General features: G+C 39.9%; 1 protein-coding gene and 1 long non-coding RNA gene across 2 annotated transcripts in view; one reads left to right on the forward strand and one right to left on the reverse strand.

The window, feature by feature from the left end:
* Positions 1-5,736, reverse strand: part of LOC108492341 (sulfotransferase 6B1-like) — a 10,605-nt gene extending 4,869 nt beyond the window's left edge. Inside the window, exons 1-4 of the mRNA XM_017804590.1 lie at positions 5,501-5,736; positions 4,505-4,689; positions 3,308-3,434; positions 660-754 (exon numbers count right to left, since the gene is read on the reverse strand). Of these exons, the coding sequence (XP_017660079.1) occupies positions 660-754; positions 3,308-3,434; positions 4,505-4,689; positions 5,501-5,645 (552 nt within the window). The 5' untranslated portion in view covers positions 5,646-5,736. The remainder of the gene's footprint in view (positions 1-659; positions 755-3,307; positions 3,435-4,504; positions 4,690-5,500) is intronic.
* Positions 4,031-22,310, forward strand: part of LOC108492342 — a 38,360-nt gene continuing 20,080 nt past the window's right edge. The window contains exons 1-5 of the long non-coding RNA XR_001873077.1: positions 4,031-4,154; positions 6,132-6,252; positions 7,101-7,350; positions 8,307-8,572; positions 9,436-9,571. This is a non-coding gene — a long non-coding RNA (uncharacterized LOC108492342). The remainder of the gene's footprint in view (positions 4,155-6,131; positions 6,253-7,100; positions 7,351-8,306; positions 8,573-9,435; positions 9,572-22,310) is intronic.

Here is a 22,310-nt window from a genome sequence, read left to right on the forward strand (position 1 = left end):
GCAGGAAAAATGTGGGGATTTTTTATTATTCTTTTATTTATAAATTTCCTCTATTTTTCTGGCCACTCGGAAACTACCCAGGAGACAAAGGTTGTTCACTCAAAAATTCATTCTTTGAAAGCTAAAATCTTTTACTTTTTTTTTTTTTTTTTTAAGAACAGCAAAGCAGTGTCTGCATAATTTCCTTTCACCAAACTGTTTTCCTACCCTTTCAGTCTTTAATTTTCTTGTTTATTGGGAATACAAGTACCATGAGACTGTGAGTAGTTCTGTTGTCTTACATCACTTTTTGAAAATTTCACTGGAAATGTCAGACATAGCAAGTCAATGTGTGGCCCTCAACAGATGTCCTTGGTCTTTCCGTAGGACCAAGAAAGAGGAACTTAAAATTCTCCCTTATAGCCTGGAGAAAATTATGTAATATGAGTCCCATTCCTGCATGCAAGAAATGTAACTCTCACAGGGTTTGATATTTATATAACTTGTGCAGTCAGAATTAGTTCACTAATATAAAATTCTATGCAAATGCAAAATATGCCCAAAGACATACATTCACATTTTTTTCTTTCTCCTTTTTCATTATAATTTCCTCTTTGATATTTTAATGATGCTAATTTACAAGTAATGCATTCTGAACCAAGTGCAGAGAGCATATTTACCTTCTTCATGTCTTCATAGAACAAAAATAAGATGTTTTTGTCATCTTCATGTTCTTCCCAACTTAGGAAATGATCAAACCAGGATCCACAGACAACTGAAAAGAAAACCCATGTAAAAGTCATTCAGATAAACTTTATTCATAAATAATTGTGGTGGTATCTCCCACATTTAGGAGAATGATCCCTTCATAATATATACCCCATATCCCTCTAAAACAAATGCAATTCTTTGTGCCAAGTGACTCAAACTTACAAAAGTGACATTCAAAGAGGTTACCATTCTTGTTGGAATTTGTTTTCATATCAGAGACTATTCTGAGATACAATTCTGTAGTAGAAACAGACTCCAAATCTAAGGAAAGGCCAATAATGAAGGAAAATATACCCGCCTAACAAGATCTGAGCATCTCAGCAAATGACTGCGTGTCTGTGGTCACAGCTAGAAATATAATCACTTCACCAGGAAATGAAATAAGGACTCTCTTAAATGGAGCACACTGTTGTCAGCTCTCTTTTGTCTCAGCAGAAGGGAATCTGTATAATTTTTAAACACCAAAGAAGGATTATGTAAAGAACTTATGCAAATACATCGTTCAGCCAATGAAACAGATAAAATGGTTTATAACTGAGCCACAGTGCTTGTTTTGCCTGAATGCTCCTTTTCCTGGACCATGGGAGGACAGCTAAATTTCATCTTTATTCTACAAAACAACATTCTGACCTTTCCAGCTGAAAGGGAAGATGAAAGCCTCTTTGTAGGGCGATGAGAAGAGGCCTGGACAGAGCAATCACAGCCTGTGATTCTCCCAGACTGTGACTTTGCTTTTATAAGCACCACCACAACAGTATAATCTTGTAATGACCAACATTTTGGTTGCAAATTGTGAGTTATAATTAAGCAGTAATTATAACTAATACTTATAATTAAGCTGAATGCTCCAGTCTGTAGCCCTCTCCAGCACATAAAGCAGTTTTTGAGTGCAAGGCACGTGTGCTCCATGGTGTGCAATTAGACCCTGCTCTCCTGGTCAGCCACCCTGGGCATGTGGCCAACAATAGCATAGCCCTGTTGGATTCAGGAGTACAGCATACAGCCTTGGAGACTCTGGGGATGGCACCACAGTTGTCCCTCTGTGCCTTAACCCTTGTTTTGAGCTGCTGTTATGCAAGAGTACTGCAGGGTTTGAATCAAGCAGCACAACAGTCTTATGTTTTTATTAGAAGTGAAAATGACATTCAGAGTGAAATTAGAAGTGAAAATGACCTTTTCCTCCACATCACCTCTTACCTAAATTTCTGATGTAACAAACATAATTATCTATTTATGCCATGGGCAAGGACTCAGAAAATAGAAGGTGGCTAATAATTTGGAGGTAAATAGGAGATGCTTTTATAATTTAATCATAAAATCACAGAATGATTTGGGTTGGAGTGGTCTTTAAAGATCATTTAGTTCCAACCCCCCCACCATAGGCACAGACATCTTCCACTAGACCAGGCTGCTCAAAGCCCCATCCAACCTGGCCCTGAATACAATCCTCTTTTCTTTTTTTTCTACTGTTGTATGTTCAGAGTTCATATTAAATAAGCCAAGATCCTGCAAATCACTGAAGAACATGCCTGCTCTGATTCAGGAAAACAAGATCTGAGCCCAAGCCCAGAGAAGGCAGTGAGCAGATTGACTTCTGGAGCTCTGACGTGAGCCCATGATGACTGCAGTGGCACTTTGCTTTCAAAGTTCTCAAGCTGATCAATCATTACTGCTGTTATCATCACTAGGGTGACACTTTACTCCTCAAAGGACTAATAAAACACTAAAAATGGGAGTGGATAAAGTGAACAAGGTCCTCTTGTTAACTTCCATCCCACCACTCATAAAAATCTCCCTCTTGTCCTTGATCTTCGGACCCTGCTACTAACACAACATATCAGGCAAGAGTGTGTGCAGGAGGGCTTTACGAACACGTCCAGACTCCTTTGAAGGGCTGCCGGTTTCAAGACTGGGGAAGACACTAGACTATTGGTGCAGCCTGGTAGACTGTGCCCTCCCATGCCCTTTTCCTGCACTTGGGCACATGTAGGGCCGGCTGAGCTTCTTGTAAGAGAGCACCCGCCCCGCCCAGGACAGGGGCGGGCTGTAGCCAGCTCAGCTACCCTGCATCTGCTCGGAGGAGCTGGGTACACATACCTCCCCTGTCATAGCTTACACGTAAATTATTGGGGGGAAGCAGTCTGCTACTGAGGTTCACAAGTCAAGGCTGGAAAACTTTTGACACAGGGCGAATCCACGTCGGAATCAACAAATAGTCTGAGGTTGCAGGGTGTTCAGGGAAAGAAATCATTGTCTTTTCTGGGAGAATAGGGTTTTTAACAGGTGTGTAAAGAACAGCAAGAACCTGCAAAGAGCACTCGTGCTGAAATGATGCAGCTGCTTATCAAAATGTCTCACTGCAGGGCTGAAGAGGGCATCCTGTTATTTGCTCTTGTTTGGTTTGGCATTAGAATTTATCCTGACACTCCCAGTCCCCCCAGCTAATGCCATATGAATAAGGAGTTCAATAAGGAGTTGTCACACAGTTCACATTTCTTAACTCTTTCTGTCCATAATAAGCTAATGTAAAATGCAAGGAGAAAACATTTATTCTTACCATTCCCTTTTAAGAACAAGTCAAAGAAAGCAGTCCAGGTATCTACAGTGGGAAGGTTTGGGTTATCTCTGTAGTAATGATACATGGAAACAGCAGTGTCTTTGGGATTTCTGCTGATGTAGATCATCTGTAAATGAAGATGATATATTTATTAATGATAATATCCTTCCTTTGTTTTAGAGAAGCTCTGTGTGTAAATATAGCATTTTCACAGGCAGTTGGCAGTGTCAAACCCCTTTCCTTTAGGATTCCTCCTTCAGTGACTATGCCATTAAATTAAAAATGTATTTGTCTCTTCTTAGGCAGGAGTCTGTAGTGGTTAGTAAACAATTCCATGTGGAAAGAGGTGTGTTTGCCACAGCTGGGTAATGTTTACGTTTTATGAAAGAGCCTGGGTTAACTTTAACTCATGAGTCAGTTTACTATCTCATATATCTCATGTATGAAAACATTTACTAATTAACATTCACAGGACAGCTGCAAAACATAAATTTTGGCTTTTCATTCAAATTTGCTTTGTCCCAAAAGTCTGTATCTGAGTTATCCTGAAATTTTAGATTTTCAATAAAAAAATCTGAGACCCAGAGCTTATTTTTAAAGACCTCCCACATTAGCACAGCAGGTACTGGTTTAGTGGGAGGTGTCCCTGCCCACAGCATGGGGGTTGGAACTAGATGATCTTTAAGGTCCCTCCCAACCCAGGTGATTCTATGATTCTGTGAACTCAAAACTGTGATCTGAATCTGCCTCCCATGTTTCAAATCTCTTTTGTTCTCCCAAAATCTTTATGGGTTCTTCATAAAGCTTCAGCAGGAGGTGCAGAGTATTTTCAACTCCAGTACAGACTGTAAGTACCCAAGGTAACTATTTTCTAAGACACTAGGAAATGAGGCCATGAGAAACCCTCCATCCCTAATGAGAGATTTATGATTGAAAGGTGTTGATGTTCTATTTTGTGTGGTGCCTGGTATACAAATTGCCCCATGAGAGCAGTGGGGCAGGAGCAGAAACCAGTCCCTAGTCCAAGTCTCTGCTCATGCTGCCTTTGACTGCTGATCAGCTGTGGCTCCAAAATTCACAGCAAACCACTTCTGGAAACTGTAAATCATTCCAAAATTATTAAGGATCAACAGGACAAAATATACTCCTAATAGACACTTAACATGTCTTACAGCTTTTACGTAACTTTTGCCTTACCTTGCATTTCTTTTTCTTAAAATTTGGAGGTAACATGTTGTAGTCTAAGTGTGTTGGAATGATTCTCTTTGTTGAGAGATTATTCAGCTCCTCCAGTTTGGAAATGTCTCCAAATTCAATGGGAGATGTTATTGTAACTTCAGTATCGTAAAGCTTTGTTATAACTCCTGCAAGCCAGTGGGTGCCTGCAGAAAAGTAATTTTAAGAAAAATAGCAAACAAGAAAAAAAATATTTATTATCAAGAGGATATATGAGACATGCATTTTTCATATGGAAACAGATTACTAGTGAACAAATGATACTTCTACTCGCCCAGATTCAAGAAACTTTACATGACTGAATAATTCCATTGGCTCCAAATAAATAAACACTTGAAAAATTAGGGTTATAGCTGAAGTACAAAGTAACTCTGTGAGAAGTGTTAATAACAGTACCAAAAACAACCTCATTAGATAAACTGCTTGTCAGCTGAGAGGTGGTTATATTATTTTTATCATTTATTTTAGAATAACTTGTTTTGTTTGATTTTTTTCTTATAGTAACTTGAGTCTGTATATTTGGAAAGTACTGATTAAGCTTCCCCTTTGGTGTGTGCTTCTCTGTGCAAGAGAGGCAGGTGGAGAGGGGATAAGAAATTAATAAATCTACAGCCAAGAGCCATACAAATAACTTAATACAACTCTTGACTTGCTCATAATTGAATATAGAAAGTCCTCAGGAAAATCTTTCAAGTACAGGTGTTGCTTACAAGTAAGGACTATTTATTTGCATTCCAATATGAAAACACCTGAGATTATTTTCAATTACAGAATCAAAATGTAGGTAAATGACCATATTTCTTGTAATTTTAACATTTACTGACAGCATAATATATTCACACACTCAAACATCCTTTCCTGTTTCTTCTACACAGATATTTCCCAAATAGTTTAAGCAGAGAACATGAAACACACAACTGAGACTTACTGCAACTAACATTTAAAACTAGAACTTACCTGATTTGGGATAGGAAACCAAAAGGACATCATCTTCTCTAGCATCAAAAGTATCCAAGGATTTTAAAAGTTCTGGAGAAGACCTGGTGGTAAAGGGAATTCCCTTAAACATGTGTATGAGTTCTGCCTCAGTGGAGTTGGACATGGTTGCTTAAGTCTTGGATTCCTGCAAATCAGATAACAAGGAAATGATGAGGATTTAAGAGGCACTTCTTAGTCAGATGGTCTGAAGTGACAAATTGAGACTGAGCAATATAAACCTCATGCTTATATACTTTGCTACACGCTGTGAAGTCCTATCAGATATTGATTTTTCCAGTAGTTGATAAAGGCAACTGACATATTAGAGACAACTTAATAAATAACTGAAATGCAGAGTCATGAAAAAATGCACATTGTTTGTAATTTACTGGCTCTCCAGATAAAGTAATGAGGTAATAGTTAAAAAGTAATTGTGGAAAATGACAAGAATTAATACTATATGCTGCCTTAAAATATGCTTAATATGATTATGCTGTAAGTTATACTTCATTGGAAGCTGTATCTTAAAGTGCTTTTTATTGATACAAAAACAATGTCTTATTTTATGTGAATGAAATATTTTTGTTTCATTTTATCAAATATGCAACAGCCTGAAATTTCAAACATGCAAATCAATTCCAAACACTTGGATCTTGTGAAGTTAAGCAACCAGTATTTTGAAGATTTTCTAATTTCAGCTTGAGGAATCTTAAGAACAGAGGCCCTTAGAGGTAATAACATTTTTTAAGATGTCATATGTCTCCATAAGAAAATATAGACAGCAAAAGTCACAAACTTAAAATAGATATTTAACATTGGCTTGAATCCTGCTTATTTCATGCCTAGAAGTAGTTGGAGACTTTTAAATCTTTCCCCAGAATATGCAGATTCATAAAAATAAAAGCCACTTTCAGGAAAGAGGCAGTTCTCCATTAATTACCTGGTTTCAAATGGCTGGGGGTATTTTTGAAAAAGTTTGAATCTGTGGAAATTGTCATTAATGTTTTAAACTGAAAGGTCCATTTTTATTTAACGTGACCTTAAGCATTGTGAATGTATCACAGTAAAATAAATAGCTCAGTTTTGAATCAAAACATTTTACAATGCTTAGTATTTTCAATTTTCCTTTCAATGGCCACAATTTAATTTATTCTTTTTCACATTCTTTCCCTCAAACACCAAGTGGCTTCACTATTCCTACTGAAAGCCTCCTACAACGTATTCAGCTGAGACCCTTCAATATCTTCAACTTGAGAACCTTCATGCAAATATTGCTTTAAAATGAAGCAAACTTTCAGGAATTTCCCGAGTTTACCAATGTTCCAGTTCTTTTTTTTTTTTTTATCATAAATAACAACTTGGGGTTGGTCTTTGGAGCTGACTACCAGATGTATTTCTACAATACCTGGTAAGAAGTTAATAAATAGACATACACTTCCAAGAAACACCTGAGCAGTAAGGATTACTCACAAGGAGTAAGGATAGTTACCAGCTTCTGTACTTGCTTCTTTCTAATCCAATGTCCTGAAAAGCCAGCCATGTAAGATTGATTTTTTCCCCTTCTTTCTTTTACCTGCAGTATTGACAGCCTGCCATCAAAGAGAAGTGATGTTCTCACCTGTATTGCCTGTAAAGTTGCCCCTAAACAGTTGTCACCTGCAAAATGTGCCCTGCACCATCAGTAAACTGAGTTCCAGTTGTGCAGGGCCAGGTGGGGTTGAAATAATGGAAAATATGCTGCAGAGAGATGTTCCCTATCACTAGGGGTGAGAGGAGATGAAGGAGTCTTTCCAGGAGGGTATAAGAAACACTTGGATACTGGTGATCAGGTAGGAGTTCTGGAATCTCTCAGTGCTGAGGAGCTCAACATTTTCCTCTCGCTCCCAGAGGAACACCTAAGCCATTGCTTCATACCTGAAGGCGTAAGTCCTTAAAAATCTATGCTCTGTCAACAGATTTCACTTGGGTCACTTCAGGTATACTAAGCACGTTCGAAGACATAAAGACACCTGTTTCCGTGTTATCCCGAGTGTCTCTATTGATCTGAAGACGGAGACTTCCAAGGTTTATTTTGCTGTCATCATTCCTGCCATATACGTGTCGCCCAAGCTCGTAAAACTTTATTGCCTTGACCTGGCAGAAATAATCTTATTGTAAAATGTTTTGCATATTTACTATGCTTATTCCCTTTCGTTTCCTCCTGCATTCCTGTTATATTTTTAGTCAGCGCATTTGCCTAATCTAATGACTTGGACCTGAATTAATCATTCACAACAGAAATCGCTAAGGTGTAAAACAGAAGCTATACAGTAGCCAAGAAAATTGCAATTCTTTTAACTCATCTCAATTATTTTCTGTACTAGCTTATCTTTTCAGCATGTATAATGGTAATCCAGGGGAATGAAGTTAAAATTTCTCCTTCTCAAATGCTATCTATACCTGAAAAATAAGGCCCATCCCTGCAAGGGTACGGTATCCTGAATTGCAACATCTTATGGAAAAAGAGAGTATTCAGCATCTTGCAGGAAAAAGCTATTATTAAAAATATGCTAACTACATTGCCATTAAAAGCACATAGCTACATTATCCAAAAGGAGCACAGGTTTAAAGAAGACCATGCCAAATTCTTCATGCAACTTTGATTTTCTTCTTTATTGGTATCTATATCTATGTATCTCTATATATCTATTTATACATACCAGGTGTGTAAATATATATACACACACTAGGATTCCAGTATATAGTGCCTGATATATATGTATATATCTCCTTATTTCTGCAACAGGTTCTGAGGAGGTTCTCCCAATGTCAAGCTGTCCTTGTCCTGGTTTCTGGCCCTGCTATCCTTATCAATGGAGTACACACGTTAGCAGCAGGTCTCACAGATATTTTCTGGCAAGACAGTCAGTGCTAAACCCGGAGTTTGGGGGTTTTCCATGATTTGAGCAAAATACAACTGGGCAGTTGGACTCTGCACTCCTGGGCTGCTTCAGTCCAGCTCCTCCTGTCTCCACGTGTGACTTACCTTCTCCCATCCATATCTTTGTCTGGGTAAGTAACTTCTTTCTGTTGCTTTAAATGACTGAAAAATTTGACTGTTCTGTTCCTGCTTCTAGCCTTCAACCTCCAATTCAGGATCACCATCCTGAGGCCAATCTCTGTTCCCCTCCAAACTCATCTTGTTGCCAAATCGTCTGAAATCATCGGGATAACTAAAACCCTCTAACACTGCCTTTTTAGTGTTAATCAGTGAGGCATTACTTTATTCTTAGTCAGGAGATGTGTGTGTGGCCGACAAAATTCTGGCCTCCACACAGACACTGATACAAAACCTTTTAACCTATTTATACATTTTTAGCAAACAAATTAATGTTCAATGGTTAAACAGAGTTCATTTATCAAAACTTAAAATTTTGATAAAGTAATTTTCCCAAGCTGTGTTCCCACAATAGCAGCTTATGACAACTTTGCTAAATGCTAACTAAAAGTGACTTAAGACTTAACACACTACTTATGATTAATTAAAACAACTACTTAAAACCATTAAAGATTAGAAAAATTATATAATTTCCAGCAGTCTCAGGCAGCACATACTAAAAGATATTGTGTCATTGTGGAAAATATGCAGACAAAGTCATATGTGTTGGCTACACAAGTCAAAATTTGGATGTGCATCCACAGGGTTCTGAATGTTTTTAGCTAACACTGTCAAGCATCAGGTTTATCATTTTTTGAAATGTCCTGAAGCTGTGAAATATTTCAGTCTTGTCATAATGAATGGAGAGGTAAAATTGACCTGGCCAGTCATAAGGTTTTATTGCTCCAGTGCTCCACCAGATAGACCAGATACCTGAAATTAATAGAAGTTATGTGCACAAAGATTGTCCTCATGCATCTGTGTAAAATTTGCACAGAGGCTCTGCAGCCATGATGACAGAGCAACAACTTTCAAGACCATTTCAGTGCAGAATATCAAACATATCTGCTGTTACAGAGGGTGCAAGAGTCATCTCCAAGACAGAAGATCAGCTGGGAAATCCATGGTTACAGGTAAGCTGTGTAGTCCTTTCCACAGCCCCAGTCTCTTTTCCATGCCTCCACAGTGATCTGAACACAATAATCTTTTCTGTAGGGATCACACTGTCCAGCCTTTGCATTCACAGAATCACAGAATGGTTTGGGTTGGAAGGGACCTTAAAGATAACTCATTCCATGCCCCTGCTGTGGGCAGGGACAACTTTCACTAGACCAGGTTGCTCAGAGCCACATCCAACCTGGCCTTGAACATTTCCAGGGATGGAGTAGCCACAGCTTATGGAACTGTTCACATCCATAGATATCTTTTTGTTCTCTGCTTTGGTGCAGTGACTCTTCCTGCATCCCACAACTCCTCATTCCACGGAGAGGGATGATGTGATTGCTGGTCCTGACACATACACTGAGACCCCACCCTTACCTTGGTGCACATCTTGGACCACCTCCAGAATCATCCCCTGAGTCATTTTCTCTTTGGGATGTGCCGCCATTTTAAACCACTTCTGAGATTTTCTGGGAATCTTGCCACCCCACTGCAGACATCATAGTGTACTGTGGGGAAGAGGGTGATGGCTAAGAACTGAAATGGCTCCAATTCGTGGTCGTTCCAGGTGAACTGACATGTTAGATCCAGGTTGTCTGGTGAACTGATCACGCCCTTAAATGATAAAGAGAAAGCATTTAGCTTTACTTGATGCACTTGGGAGAACTGAAGAATTTCACTTCAAGGATTTCAATGAAGTCCCTACTTATTTTAATATTACAACTGCAGCGTCTCATCTAAGTCTATGATCAAGAGCTATTTAATAGAGACAACCTGCAAAATAGTTGGATGCAGCATGAGTGCTCAGACTGTTTGGGAAATTAGGGCACCTCAGTGTCTGGATGCTGGCAGTTTAAGAACCTAACCCCGGGCTTCTATGTGGTTCTGAAAAAAATCTGTTTGGAAGGTGGATGTAGAGCTCACAACACATCAAGATTCATAGTAACTCTGCCTTGGTGTACTGTGAGCTGGTCCCAGCTATCAGGTAGTGTGACCCAGCCCAAACTGCTTCACTGGAATTGGCACTGGATTGCTTTACACTTCCAACAGCAGTTCTCTTCCAGGTAGGCTTTGTTGCAGTGTCTCAGTGCTTTCAGAGAGGCCTCTCTTCATTAACCCGTAGCTCAACACTAATCAAGCAGTATGAGCTAACAACTCTGATTTCAGAAATCTCTGACTTCACAGGCACTGCAATCTGTGGCACCTGTACCTGTGTTTAATACTCTAAAGGAAGTCAACAGTATGTGCAGAGTCATGTTGCATTTATGGCATGTCAGACTGTAAAGTTCCATGACCTTCCTTTATCCCTCTCACAACAAATCATTGCCTGCGGATATTCTGTGCCACATCCACGGATAACTGTCCCAGAGCTGTGCCCCTTGGAGAGCTGGCAGGCAATTGCCACCTCTGAGGTCACCGATATCTCTCCGACTTCTGACCTGCACATTATGACACCTTCAGGGCGTTCACACATATTTAATGAAGACATGAAGGGGTGGCAGGGGGAGAAGTGGCAAAACATAAAATCAAATGAGGATTTAAACCTTCATTGGTCTAAAAAAGATGATGCTGCGTGCATGCAGGAGGGCTCAGCCGGGTAGGCCCTCTCCCTGGTAAGTGTGTCAGGGTGGGGTTGCCTAGGGACATTCCTAGGTCACCAAGGTGAGAGGAGAGGCCATGGAGGCCTGAATTATTCTCTGCTTATCTTTATTGGCACAGCTAATGTGGAGGCTTATTGGCACAGCATTAAATGACAAAAACTGATGAGTCACTAGCTTGTGCTGGTGCACGAACACTTCAAGTGATTCTGGGAACTTCATTGGTGGCTTGAAATGGTTCCACCTTGTTTTCATTTGTTAGGACAATTGGACAGAAATTGTCTGATATTTTGAAGCATACAGACAACAAAAGGCTAAAGTATTCTGCAGGGAGCCAGGTAAATTCCAGAAAAAAAAAACCCTTTTGATATGTATGTCCTTCAGAGATCTACACTGTGTGGGACATCACTGGATGATGATATCCTGTCAGTCTACACATTGCCTTTAAATCCAGCACCCAGCTAGCCACAGCTAGCTCTGGGAAGGCTTGTGGGCCACAACCAGTGGAAGTGTACCAAGGGGAAGAGGACTGTAGGTGTCCATATGCAGTGAGACAGTGTCCAGCATGCAGTGGCTGCATGGCTCCTGTCTGCAGTGGAAAGGTCAGAGGAAGTATCTAAATGTCCTGTTCTTAAGAAGCCCCTCCACAGCAGCTGAGAGGACTCAGAGATAAACAAAGACATGGCATATCAGACTATCAAGGACTTGTTATCTTACCTATGTCATTGTGGAGAGGTAGGGTTGTTTCCTTGTGCCCAAGATATGGTTGGCAGCACCTACTACCCTGAGTTACAAATGCATTCTGCAGTTCCAACCCCACCTTCAGTCTCCCCTCCACAGCAGAGAGCTGAACCCCACAGGCCCCTGGTTGGGATGCCCCTCTCCATCTCTACCTTCCCACCCAGCAGAGTGTTGCCTTGGTCCTAGTTTATTTTAAGGTCCTAGATTATTTTAAGGTCCTATCTTATCTTAAGGTCTTATCCTAATGTTCCTTATTTCAAGGTTCTTTAAGGTCTCTGTGTCACAAGTTATTAGGCTTGAGCTGTAAAATGCTACAGGAAAATCAGAAGATGATAGAGAGGAACTGGGAAGCACCAGGAAGAAAGGTAACTCCTTCCCAGCCAGCATCAGTACAGCCCAACCTTCCCCATAACTGTTAGTCAGTCCTGGACAAACAAATTAACTCCCAAGTCCAAATAGAACTTACCTGTCTGGTATTTATAACAGCTTTCTGTCATTTGGAATAGGAACAGCAATTGAAACACAGGCCAGATCCAGACTGGATAAGTGAAACACATATTTCATGCCAATTGTCTGATTTTTTTATCATTCAGTGGCTGTGCAATATTTTGCAAAGTTTATATTTCGCCTCTCTTCTTAGAAGTTTTGTTGTTTTTTTTTTAGTACGTTTTTGTGTTATATGAACTCTTAAAGCACAGATGTTTTATACAGGAAAAAGAATTCCTTCTGCACACTTGTCCTCTCTGGCAGAGTCAGATGTAGTTCAGAACAAGGGAAGAACAAGTCAGGATTCTCTGCCAACACAGCGTTTTACTCAATACTGGACAGAGTGAAAAAAACCCAACACCTTTTTGTGGTTCTAAAGAAAGCTTTCAAACCAGACCTTTTACAGTTGCCCAGATCTTTTCCTAGGATGGAGCTCATGACTCTTTCTTCCCATCATGTGAGATATCATTTTGGTTTAGACCAAAAGGTACAAATAGCTCCATAGTTCCTGTAGTCTAACCACAAGTCTAACATACTATGCAATTTCATCCAGTTGTACCTGGTCAGATGTCAACAGCCTGTTGCACACAGTTATATTTTCCATCTAGTCGTGTTTGAAGTCTTCATTCAAAAGAACAGAGAAGTTCACTTCAGCCATTTCTTTCCTGGGAGATAATTGCTATCACTGTTATACCTGTGTTTCACTGCTAACTTAAAAAAGGGATTTTTCCAAATGCGAACAATCATGAATCAATCTACCTTGTTTTTTCTACACCTTTCTGGGAGGTGCTGAAATATAAATGGCTTAAAATCCTTCATCTTACCTGAGTTTTCCATACACACCATCGTCCTAAGAGAAAGCATTACAACCAAGACTTGCAACATACAGTGCAGAAGACTGAATGGGTTCCAGCCTCCCTGGGATTCACTTCCATCATAACACTTGCACAAAGCAGGGACAAAGGGGGAGGATGTCTGTGTGTTTGGGCAGCAGGTCGCCATGGGGAGTGGGCTGCCAATAGTCCAGGTCCAGGGGCTAAAAGCCTGCTGCACTCAGATAGTGATCAAGATCCTTCTGGGCTAACAGAGTGCACAAATTGGGACTTGCACCAGTCTACCCACGCTCCAGAGCATGCACTGTCTAGGATAGAACTACCCTGGGAACTACTTGCTGGAGCATGTCCAAAGAAGAGCAATGGAGCTGTTGAAACACACTCCTCATTTGTGTAAATCCAAAGCAGGTGTTTTCACCTGATGAATGTTATCTTGATATATACAGTGTTCTGTGGACAGCAGGATAATGTAAATGCAAAACCTCAGTAAAATAAATGGAGTTAAGATATTGATGGGATGACTGACACTGCAAGATCATATCTTTCTGAGTCAGTCTTAAATGCAAAATTTCACCTAAATAAGCAATAAAAGAATAGTTACCCCAAATCCAACTACTGTTCTACCTAGCTTAGTTTTTGTTTTCACTGTCAACTACTTTTTTTCCTGTAGAGTACCAGAAAATCCAAAAAGTTAACTGATGTGGAGTGGAGGTGCCTTCCCCATCACCACTAATGAATGATCATTTTCAGCTCTAAAAATGTTGGGTAAGGCCTCCAAGACCTTAGGTAATTGAATATAATTGAGGAATACTGTATTATTTGCAATAACACCATAAAACCCATGATGTAACTTAGCCGAAATAGTTTTTCTTGTCTTAACCTGATTAAGAGATCAGGATCCAATCCAGATTAAATAGGCTGAAAACGTTTAAACACTGCTGGGCCAAAACCCATATCAATCTTTAAATTCATGGATCCACATTAAGACCTCCTAGATGTCATTCGGGTCCCCAGGATTAATATTTCACATTGGCTGTCTCTGTTCCTCCAGAGTTATCTTGCCATAAAAAATTGTGTGATTAAGATGTAGTATGGGGTTACCTGTCAGTTCTTTCTTATATTATTCTCCTTTTTGACTCACTGGCTTCCACACAGCTAGCCAGCTTCCATAACTTCTATTCACCACAACACCTTAATTACCTTCCTGAGTGCATAATTTCTTCAGATGCACTTTAATCAGCAAACTTTTTAAAAATTCTCTCATGCTGTCAGCCTAGTAATAACTTCATGAGCTGTTTTATTGTTTTCTGACGAAAAGCAAATGCTTTTGAAGACTGACAGGTTAAATGCAAAATTGAGGAAATTGGGCAATACATGTTTAGAATTCCAGCTGCTTTTCACAAAATTGCCCTCAATTTCCTGCATTTGCAGATCATTATTTCTTATACTTCTAGTATTCTGTTATTATTTTTATACAAAGAGAAGAAAATGTAGCTGGTTGAGGGATAAAAAGAAAAGTTAATGGAAGAGAAAGAACATGCAGTTTATTTCTCTATATGGGATCGCAGACAAATTCCTAAAATGATCTTTAAAATAAAAAACAGACAGCAAATATAAATATCAAAATATAGACTCATATTTCTTCATGTTTCAGGTATATCCAACATTTTCCCTCAAATCCTTATACCTAATTAAAAAATGTTTCTTCCTTTTTTGCATGAATGTAACTCCAGGATCAGTCCTGTGTTTTGTCTTTAGAAAATAGGAAATAATGTTGAGTTTACTGGGAATAGTGTCTTTATCCATGGATGGCAGGATCTGGATTTTTCAAAACTAGATCTAACTGAGAGAAAAAGAGGTTTTTTAGGATAGAAATACAAATACTAAATGTTATCAGCTGCACGAATGTGACTTTGCAAAAATTCTTGATGGCTGCATGTAAAATGAAATAATTATGTGCATGACTTATCTAAATGTGTATGCAGAAGTCACGCACATATATGAAAGACATGACTTTAGAAGGTGGAAATGAATATATAAATATGTGAAATGAATATATGTAAATGTAATCTGAATTTTCTTTTGTTCTTAAAATCAGAGAGCTCTTCAAATGAATATTTATGATGTGTGCAAAACATCTTACGAAGTTATTAGGTTTATTTCCTTCCTTTATGCTTGTAAAGTGATTAATCCTGCTGACAGTGAAAGTCTTAACATCATAGGTCTGCTCTCATTATCAGACAGCACAACAAACAGTGACTACATCACTCTCATCTGATGAAGATACTCTCAAATCTTCAAGCTATTTTTCAATTACTTCGGTTGCTTTTTTGACAGAATGTGAAAGAGAAATGCAGCAGAAAAATGGTGCAGCCAGCCAGTGTCATGCACCTTAATGCAGAATTAATGCTTATGAAATTTTGGGATATGAGTCTAGAGGTGTACCTTTTGTGCTGGGCATTGTGGCCCTGTTTGGCTTTAAATGAGTAGATAAGATTTTGATTGGATTGAATTATTTCTAAATGGACACTGAATTTGATTTATGGTATTTGCTTGTTTAGTGAACAGAGGCCAGTTCTACCATTTAGGCATATTTCTGCTGATCAGCAACAAATAGGGTAATAGACATTCCTTCTTTTATAAGCATATAAATTAAGGTGTATCAAACACTAGGGCTTCAATGCAGTTCCTAGACTCCCAGTTTTGAGCTCTGTAATGTGATAATCCTGGTTTTAGATAACAAACATTATGAACAAATAAATACCAAATAATATGAATAACAAACCCAGTCTGTTTAAAATTCATAAACATGTGTTTGTCTGAGGAGGTTGAGCAAGTGAAGTTCTCCCTCTGGCCTGAAGGTGCCCTTTTAGCTGGCTGACAAGATTTATTGTGACTACCTGAATCAGGTAATTCTCTTAAGAGAACATCAGTAGACTTTAGCTTTGCATCTCAGTCTCAGGTTTTGGTATGGAGCAGTGCAAAGAACAGCAAACCCTCTTGCCCCAAGCCATCTGACACATGTTCAGGGACTCACAGGGCCTCTGGTCTTGTCTGCTCTGAGGGAAAAAAGAGGATGGGTCTGCACAGAGAGACCTGAGCTCTGCTGGGAATGTGCTTCTGATTCTGGTCTGCAGGGAGCCTTGGGGCCAGCTGGGCAAAACTATCACTTCTTCTTGTTCTACAGTAATTTCCCCTCAACACACAGTTCTCTTCCTCCTTCCAGCACTTCTTCCAGCACTCCCTTGCTGGTCTAGGCTATTGAGCTATTAGTACTAGTAGTAAAGACATTAAAAAAAAGGCTGATCTTTGCTGACTAACACTCCTTGCTGCTGTATAGGCAGATCACAGCCAGTGGATTAGTAGAGGGTACAAAATCAGGTACTTAATAGCTGCTACATCTCTCCTTCTGCTGACTATTGCTCTCTCCCTTCACTCAACACTTCTGAAAGATTAAAGACCTTGTATTCTTTCTCATGTGAGGGAGGTAATGAGAGGTGCAAGACCCAAAGACATACAAGACAATTATAATTTGTCTGGAGCTCTCGGAGAGGTGTCCAAGACCCTAAGGCTAAGTCTCCCAGCCTATTTATCCACGAGCAGGTCCAGAGTCACTGGAGGTTTCCCCCAGACGTCAGGCAACAGCACACACAGGCTGTGGGCTTCTCTAGGTAGCAGTACATGTGCTGTGGGTGATGAAATGGGGTTAGTCCACCCCCTTTCTAGCCAGGAGACCTCCAGATTTCTGACTGGCAGAGAAAGGGAAAAGAACGGTTAAGCCATGCCCCTACCTTGGGCAGATGCTTCCAGTCCCTTTCTCACACATGAGACTCTCCTCACCAGCTCATGCAAGATCACCCTTTCAGATCCACCAGTAGCTTTCCCCTCATTCTCATGTCCACATCAAGCTCAGCCATACCTATCCTCTCCTACCTTCTCTTTCTGGTAAGCTGCAGTTATCTCTCCCAGCTATTTTCTTCCCAAACCCTTTGCCAATAAAAGTACACCAGTACCATTTTTATTCTTTAAAATGTTTTGCGTGGTTGAAGGCATCTGGACCTGACAGCATTTATGGCCCTGTCAAACAATACTGAAGATTATACAGTATTGAAAATAATACAGAAGCAGCTCTATCTGGTTTCTACCTATCGTGCTCAATGTTACCCAAGTGCAATTTACATCTGATAACACGACTTAGCCCTCTGAACTATTCAAATCATATGAAAAACAGCCTTACCAAAACCCCCTTAAAAAGTCTTCCTGCACACATGCAACGTGAGCATTTTGCACGCACGTACCCAGGCAGCTTCAGTCCTTTTGGATGTCACTATACTGGTAATGACTCAAATATGCAGAAAATAAGAAAATTGTAAGTGTCTTAGATTTGAGGACCATCATAAAAACTCTGGAGAATAAGAAACATTGAAAAAATGCTTTTTTCCCCTTTTTTTTAAAAAGGGGAGGGATTGTATTGGAGAAACCTCTAATTTAAATGACCCCATTTTTGGCTTGTTAGCTTTACTCTACAAGCCATTAATATGCAAGCAAACTTCAAGAGAATGAAGGATTTAAAATATTTAGAATTGATCTTTAAATTGTCTTTTTGTCATATGCTGTTAATATTAATGATGCTCCCCTGTGATACAGGGTCATAGGCAGGATGATTTTGTGCTCAAAAAGAACAAGACACTTTTAGGTCTCATACAGAACATAAATCCTGTGATCTGGGCTGCTTATTTATAGTTTATCACCTACACTCTGGCATGCACAGGAGGCAGCCCACAGGAAAGTCTTAAATTCACCTGCAACCTGACTGATGATTTGCTGTAGTTGGTATTTTATTAAACCAAAACTGAGAGCAGCCACATGACAAGACAAATTCTCCTCTCATGTCTGCTTCTACAACCTTATTATCCTCTCTTGGCCAATTGTGTTTAAACAAACCAAAGGAAATAAGGGAAGTAAAATGAGCATCTAAGCAATATTATTTCAATGGATTTGCCACAGATCACATATTAAATTAGTTTCTGGAGGATGCTGCAGTTGCTACATAGAAGATCAATCACTTGACTTGCATTAGATTTGACAGCTATAAATTCTTTTAGATGCAGAGTCTGACAGACTTAGATTAGTCTCCTTACAAGTGAAACATCAGACATCAATGGAAGATTAGGATAATTGTCCTAGTCGGCAACTACAGGGGACTAAGAGAAAAATGTTCGTATTGGGTAAGTGGGTATATTTGAAAAAGGAGGAAAAAACCAATGTTAAATATTGAAAAGCAAAAATACAAATATCTGAGTTACTACTTCTGCCATGATAGACCACACACAGCATGATCAGACTCAGAAATCCAGATTTCTTGCTCTGGGAGGTCATTTAGCTAATAATTTTCGTTTGTTTGTTTGTTTTCAGAGGGCTTTGTTTGTTTTCTTACTTCTCTGAAATGCAATAAAAGCTTTTTGAAAAGCCAACTGGTCAACTGTACTAGGCAGATTTCCAAAGCAGAGGCATCTATCTTCTAAAGCCTATTGAAATCAAAAGAAAGGCCCTCATATTCATTTGGTCCAATGTAAATACATTTTATTTGGAGACCATCCCCTATGATTAGCTGACTCAGGCTGTCCGGTCCTTTAAGTGCTCAGTCCCAATGAGCTTAATTCTCTTCCCACATAACTGTAGAACCATAGAATGGTTTGGGTTGGAAGGGACCTTAAAGATCATCCAGTTCCAACGCCCTGCCATGGGCAGGGACACCTTCCACTAGACCAGGTTGCTCAGAGCCCCATCCAACCTGGCCTTGAACACTTCCAGGGATGGGGCATCCACAGCTTCTCTGGGCAACCTGTTCCAGTGCCTCATCACCCTCACAGTTCTTATTTTTGGTAGAAATTGTTCAAAGCTTCTAATAGCTCTTTCAGGAAAGAATCCAGCCGCTGAATTTTGGGTAATAATAAGGGCTGCAGAGAAAATAAACTGTTTAATGAAAAAAAAAATGAAATGAGAGCTAATTCTTACCTTGATTTTTTTTTCAATATCCTTTACAAAAAAAATGAACCATTACAAATTTTTCTCTGAAAAAAAAAAAAGTGAACTCCGACCACTTACTTGCCAACAGCTGGGTCAGGGCTATATTCACATGAACATGGAGTAAAACTTCTTCAGCTCCTTAAAAATTGGTTCAGATCTTTAAGTAGATCGGCCACTCTCTTACATTCTGAAGACATTTATACTGGAGAGTGCATATTTCTCTGGACTGTTTGAGTTTTGACATGCGAGGTGGAATTTTCTAGCAGAAAAAATGTCTTCAATTATCTAGCCAGCTCCATTAACATCTCCAGCACTTCTGCCTGATCACTTAACAGCATCCTCAGCTGTGACAGGTATGTACTCACACTACTTAGAAGGAATGGTACTCACAGTGCTTTACAGAGACTGAGCTCGTGAGGAATGAGGGTGTTTGGAGTCTGGGCCATTATCTAGTCAATCTCTGCACAACCTTGTTGGAAGGTATGTGTCTTTTTCTCTGTTGGTGATGTTCTTTTTGTTATATTAGAGCTTGACTCTGGTCCCAGAGAAGTCTGTGGGTGTCTGTAATCCTCTCTGTGGCTGTGTGATCCCACTGGTGCTATTTCACACAGCTCAGAGGCCACGGGATGCTGCCACAGGGTAGTTGAGCTTGCTTAAACTAGGTGAACTGAGGTGTAGTGAGGTAACAGCAGAAAAAGGCACAGGTGGGGTTTACACAGTGGATTTCATGAAGAAATGTTAAAAATGCATGGAATCTTAAAGAGATTAGTGCCCAGGTGCCTTCACTAAGTGAAGTCTCCTAACAACAACCCTAGACAACGGACTGAATTTATTTAGACATTGACTGAAGGGTGGGACTTGTTATTAACCTGTGCTGGGTGTGAGCCATTGGTTGAGATGTGCAAATCCATTAATCCCTTAGACTATTCAGTCCTTCTGGATGTATTTGTGGTTTGTTTTCTAGTGAGATTTGTTGCTTAAGAATTCAGCACCTGTTTTTTGGCTTTTTCGGTATCTCTAGATCAAATCTCCACCAACCATCAGAAACCTGTTTAAATAAGTTTGGCAGAAGAATTTCCACCGAGAAAAGAGAGAAAGATGCAATCTTTTAACAAGTAGGTATTTTAGTAGGGACTGTATTTCAAGAAAATTAATAAAACCAACCCAAAACTATAAAAAATTTCAGGTGCAACATTCTCCATTCCCTGGGTAGTTACCTCTTAAAGATGCCAGGAGGTGCATTAATTAAGGTTTTATCCCAGATCATAAATAAAATTTAGCCTGAGGATGGGGGAAGGACACAGAGCCCTTTCAGCAGCTTAATCCCATCTCAGCACTGGTGAGGCCACACCTTGAATACTGTGTCCAGTTTTGGACCCCTAAAATCAGAAATGACATTGAGGTGCTGGAGCGTGTCCAGAGAAAGGCAATGAAGCTGGGGAAGGGTTTTGAGATGAAGCCACGTGAGGAGAGGCTGAGGCAGCTGGGGGTGTTCAGCCTGCAGAAAAGGAGGCTTGGAGGGACCTCACTGCTCTCTACAACTACCTGAAAGGAGACTGTAGTCAAGTGGGGATTGGCCTCCTCTCCCAGGCAACCAGCAATAGGACAGGAGGAAATGGCCTCAAGCTACACCAGGGGAGGTTTGGGTTGGACATCAGGAAGAACTTCTTCAGTGAACAGGCTAAGCATTGGAATGGGCTACACAGGGAGGTGTTGGAATCACCATCCCTGGAAGGGTTCAAGGAATGACTGGATATGGCACTTAGTGTTATGGTCTAGCTGAAAAGGTGGTGATCAGTCAAAGGTTGGACTTGATGATCCTGGAGGTATTTTCCAACCTTAATGATTCTGTGATTCTATTTCAGTCTTCTCCCTCTGCCCATCATAATGTTCCCACTCACTTCTCTAGTACATCCAAGGCAAAGCCAACTTGGCAAATACAGAACAACCACTGCAGCAGTCAGAATGCATTTACAGAGGTGTTTCAAAGCAATTATTGGACAGACACTTTGCCAAGACCCACTTTCACATAAGAGGATAAAGCTAATGTATGTTGGTCAGTTTTTGTGGCTCTTACTATAAGCATCCCATGACTTAGTGTGTTGGTTTTTTGGACTTCATTATTGATTTGACTAACCAAGGGGTTTGGAACTGCCCCACTATTCCTTAAAACAAGGCATAATTACTAAATCCCAACTCACAGCCTGTTTCTTGTTCTTAGTTTTCTGTCCCTCCACTGCCACCAGTGTAGCTTTTGTGTTCAGGCAAATGAGAAGACAATTCCTACCGAAAGAGCAAATGTTTCTCCTTGCCAGTTCCCCAAAATGTGCCAGTACTGAGTTCCAGCAAGGAAGTTACCAGATTTTCCTAACCCGACCGAATAATTTTAAAATATATTATGTGTATCTGCCTATCTATTTTTTTCTTAGGACTGAGACATAATGGAGACTAGGAATGAAGGGAGGATATTTTGACTGATAGAACTGAAGAAAGCATCGTGATGATAATGGAGGTGTTAGGGAAAGGTATAGAAAGTAAAGAAAAAAATACGTTAGAATAACAACTGAATAAAAGTGTTACTGGCAGAGGATGTGTGCAGAGAGAAGAACATGAAAACAGACACGAAACAGAAGTACCTGGGAGAGGAGAATGACCTGGGGGAAACCATGCCTCTGAGGAAGAACTAGCCTAATCAGATAGAGTACATTAAAGCACAGCAAATCTGGATTTGCCATCAATCCTTGCCTTTCATGTGAGTTCTGTCTACTTACGTGGTACTTTTTGAGGTTATTATCTTTATTAGGTGTGCAGTGGGTAACACTGTAGTATTCCAGTTGCAACTGGAGCTGCTGTGTGCAGCTGTGGCATATAAATGGCAGAGGGTATAAAGCTGGCAGAGGGTTTGGGAGATGTATAAGGAAAAGAGAGAGCGGTCAGAGGTGGGCAAGAGAAATGCTTTCAGCAGGCAACATGCTCAGAGGGCTTGCAAAATGCCATGAAAATAAAAATTCTGAGGTGTGCTC

This window comes from Lepidothrix coronata, unplaced genomic scaffold (genome assembly GCF_001604755.1).
Source record: "Lepidothrix coronata isolate B3197 unplaced genomic scaffold, Lepidothrix_coronata-1.0 Scaffold10, whole genome shotgun sequence".
NCBI lineage: Eukaryota > Metazoa > Chordata > Aves > Passeriformes > Pipridae > Lepidothrix > Lepidothrix coronata.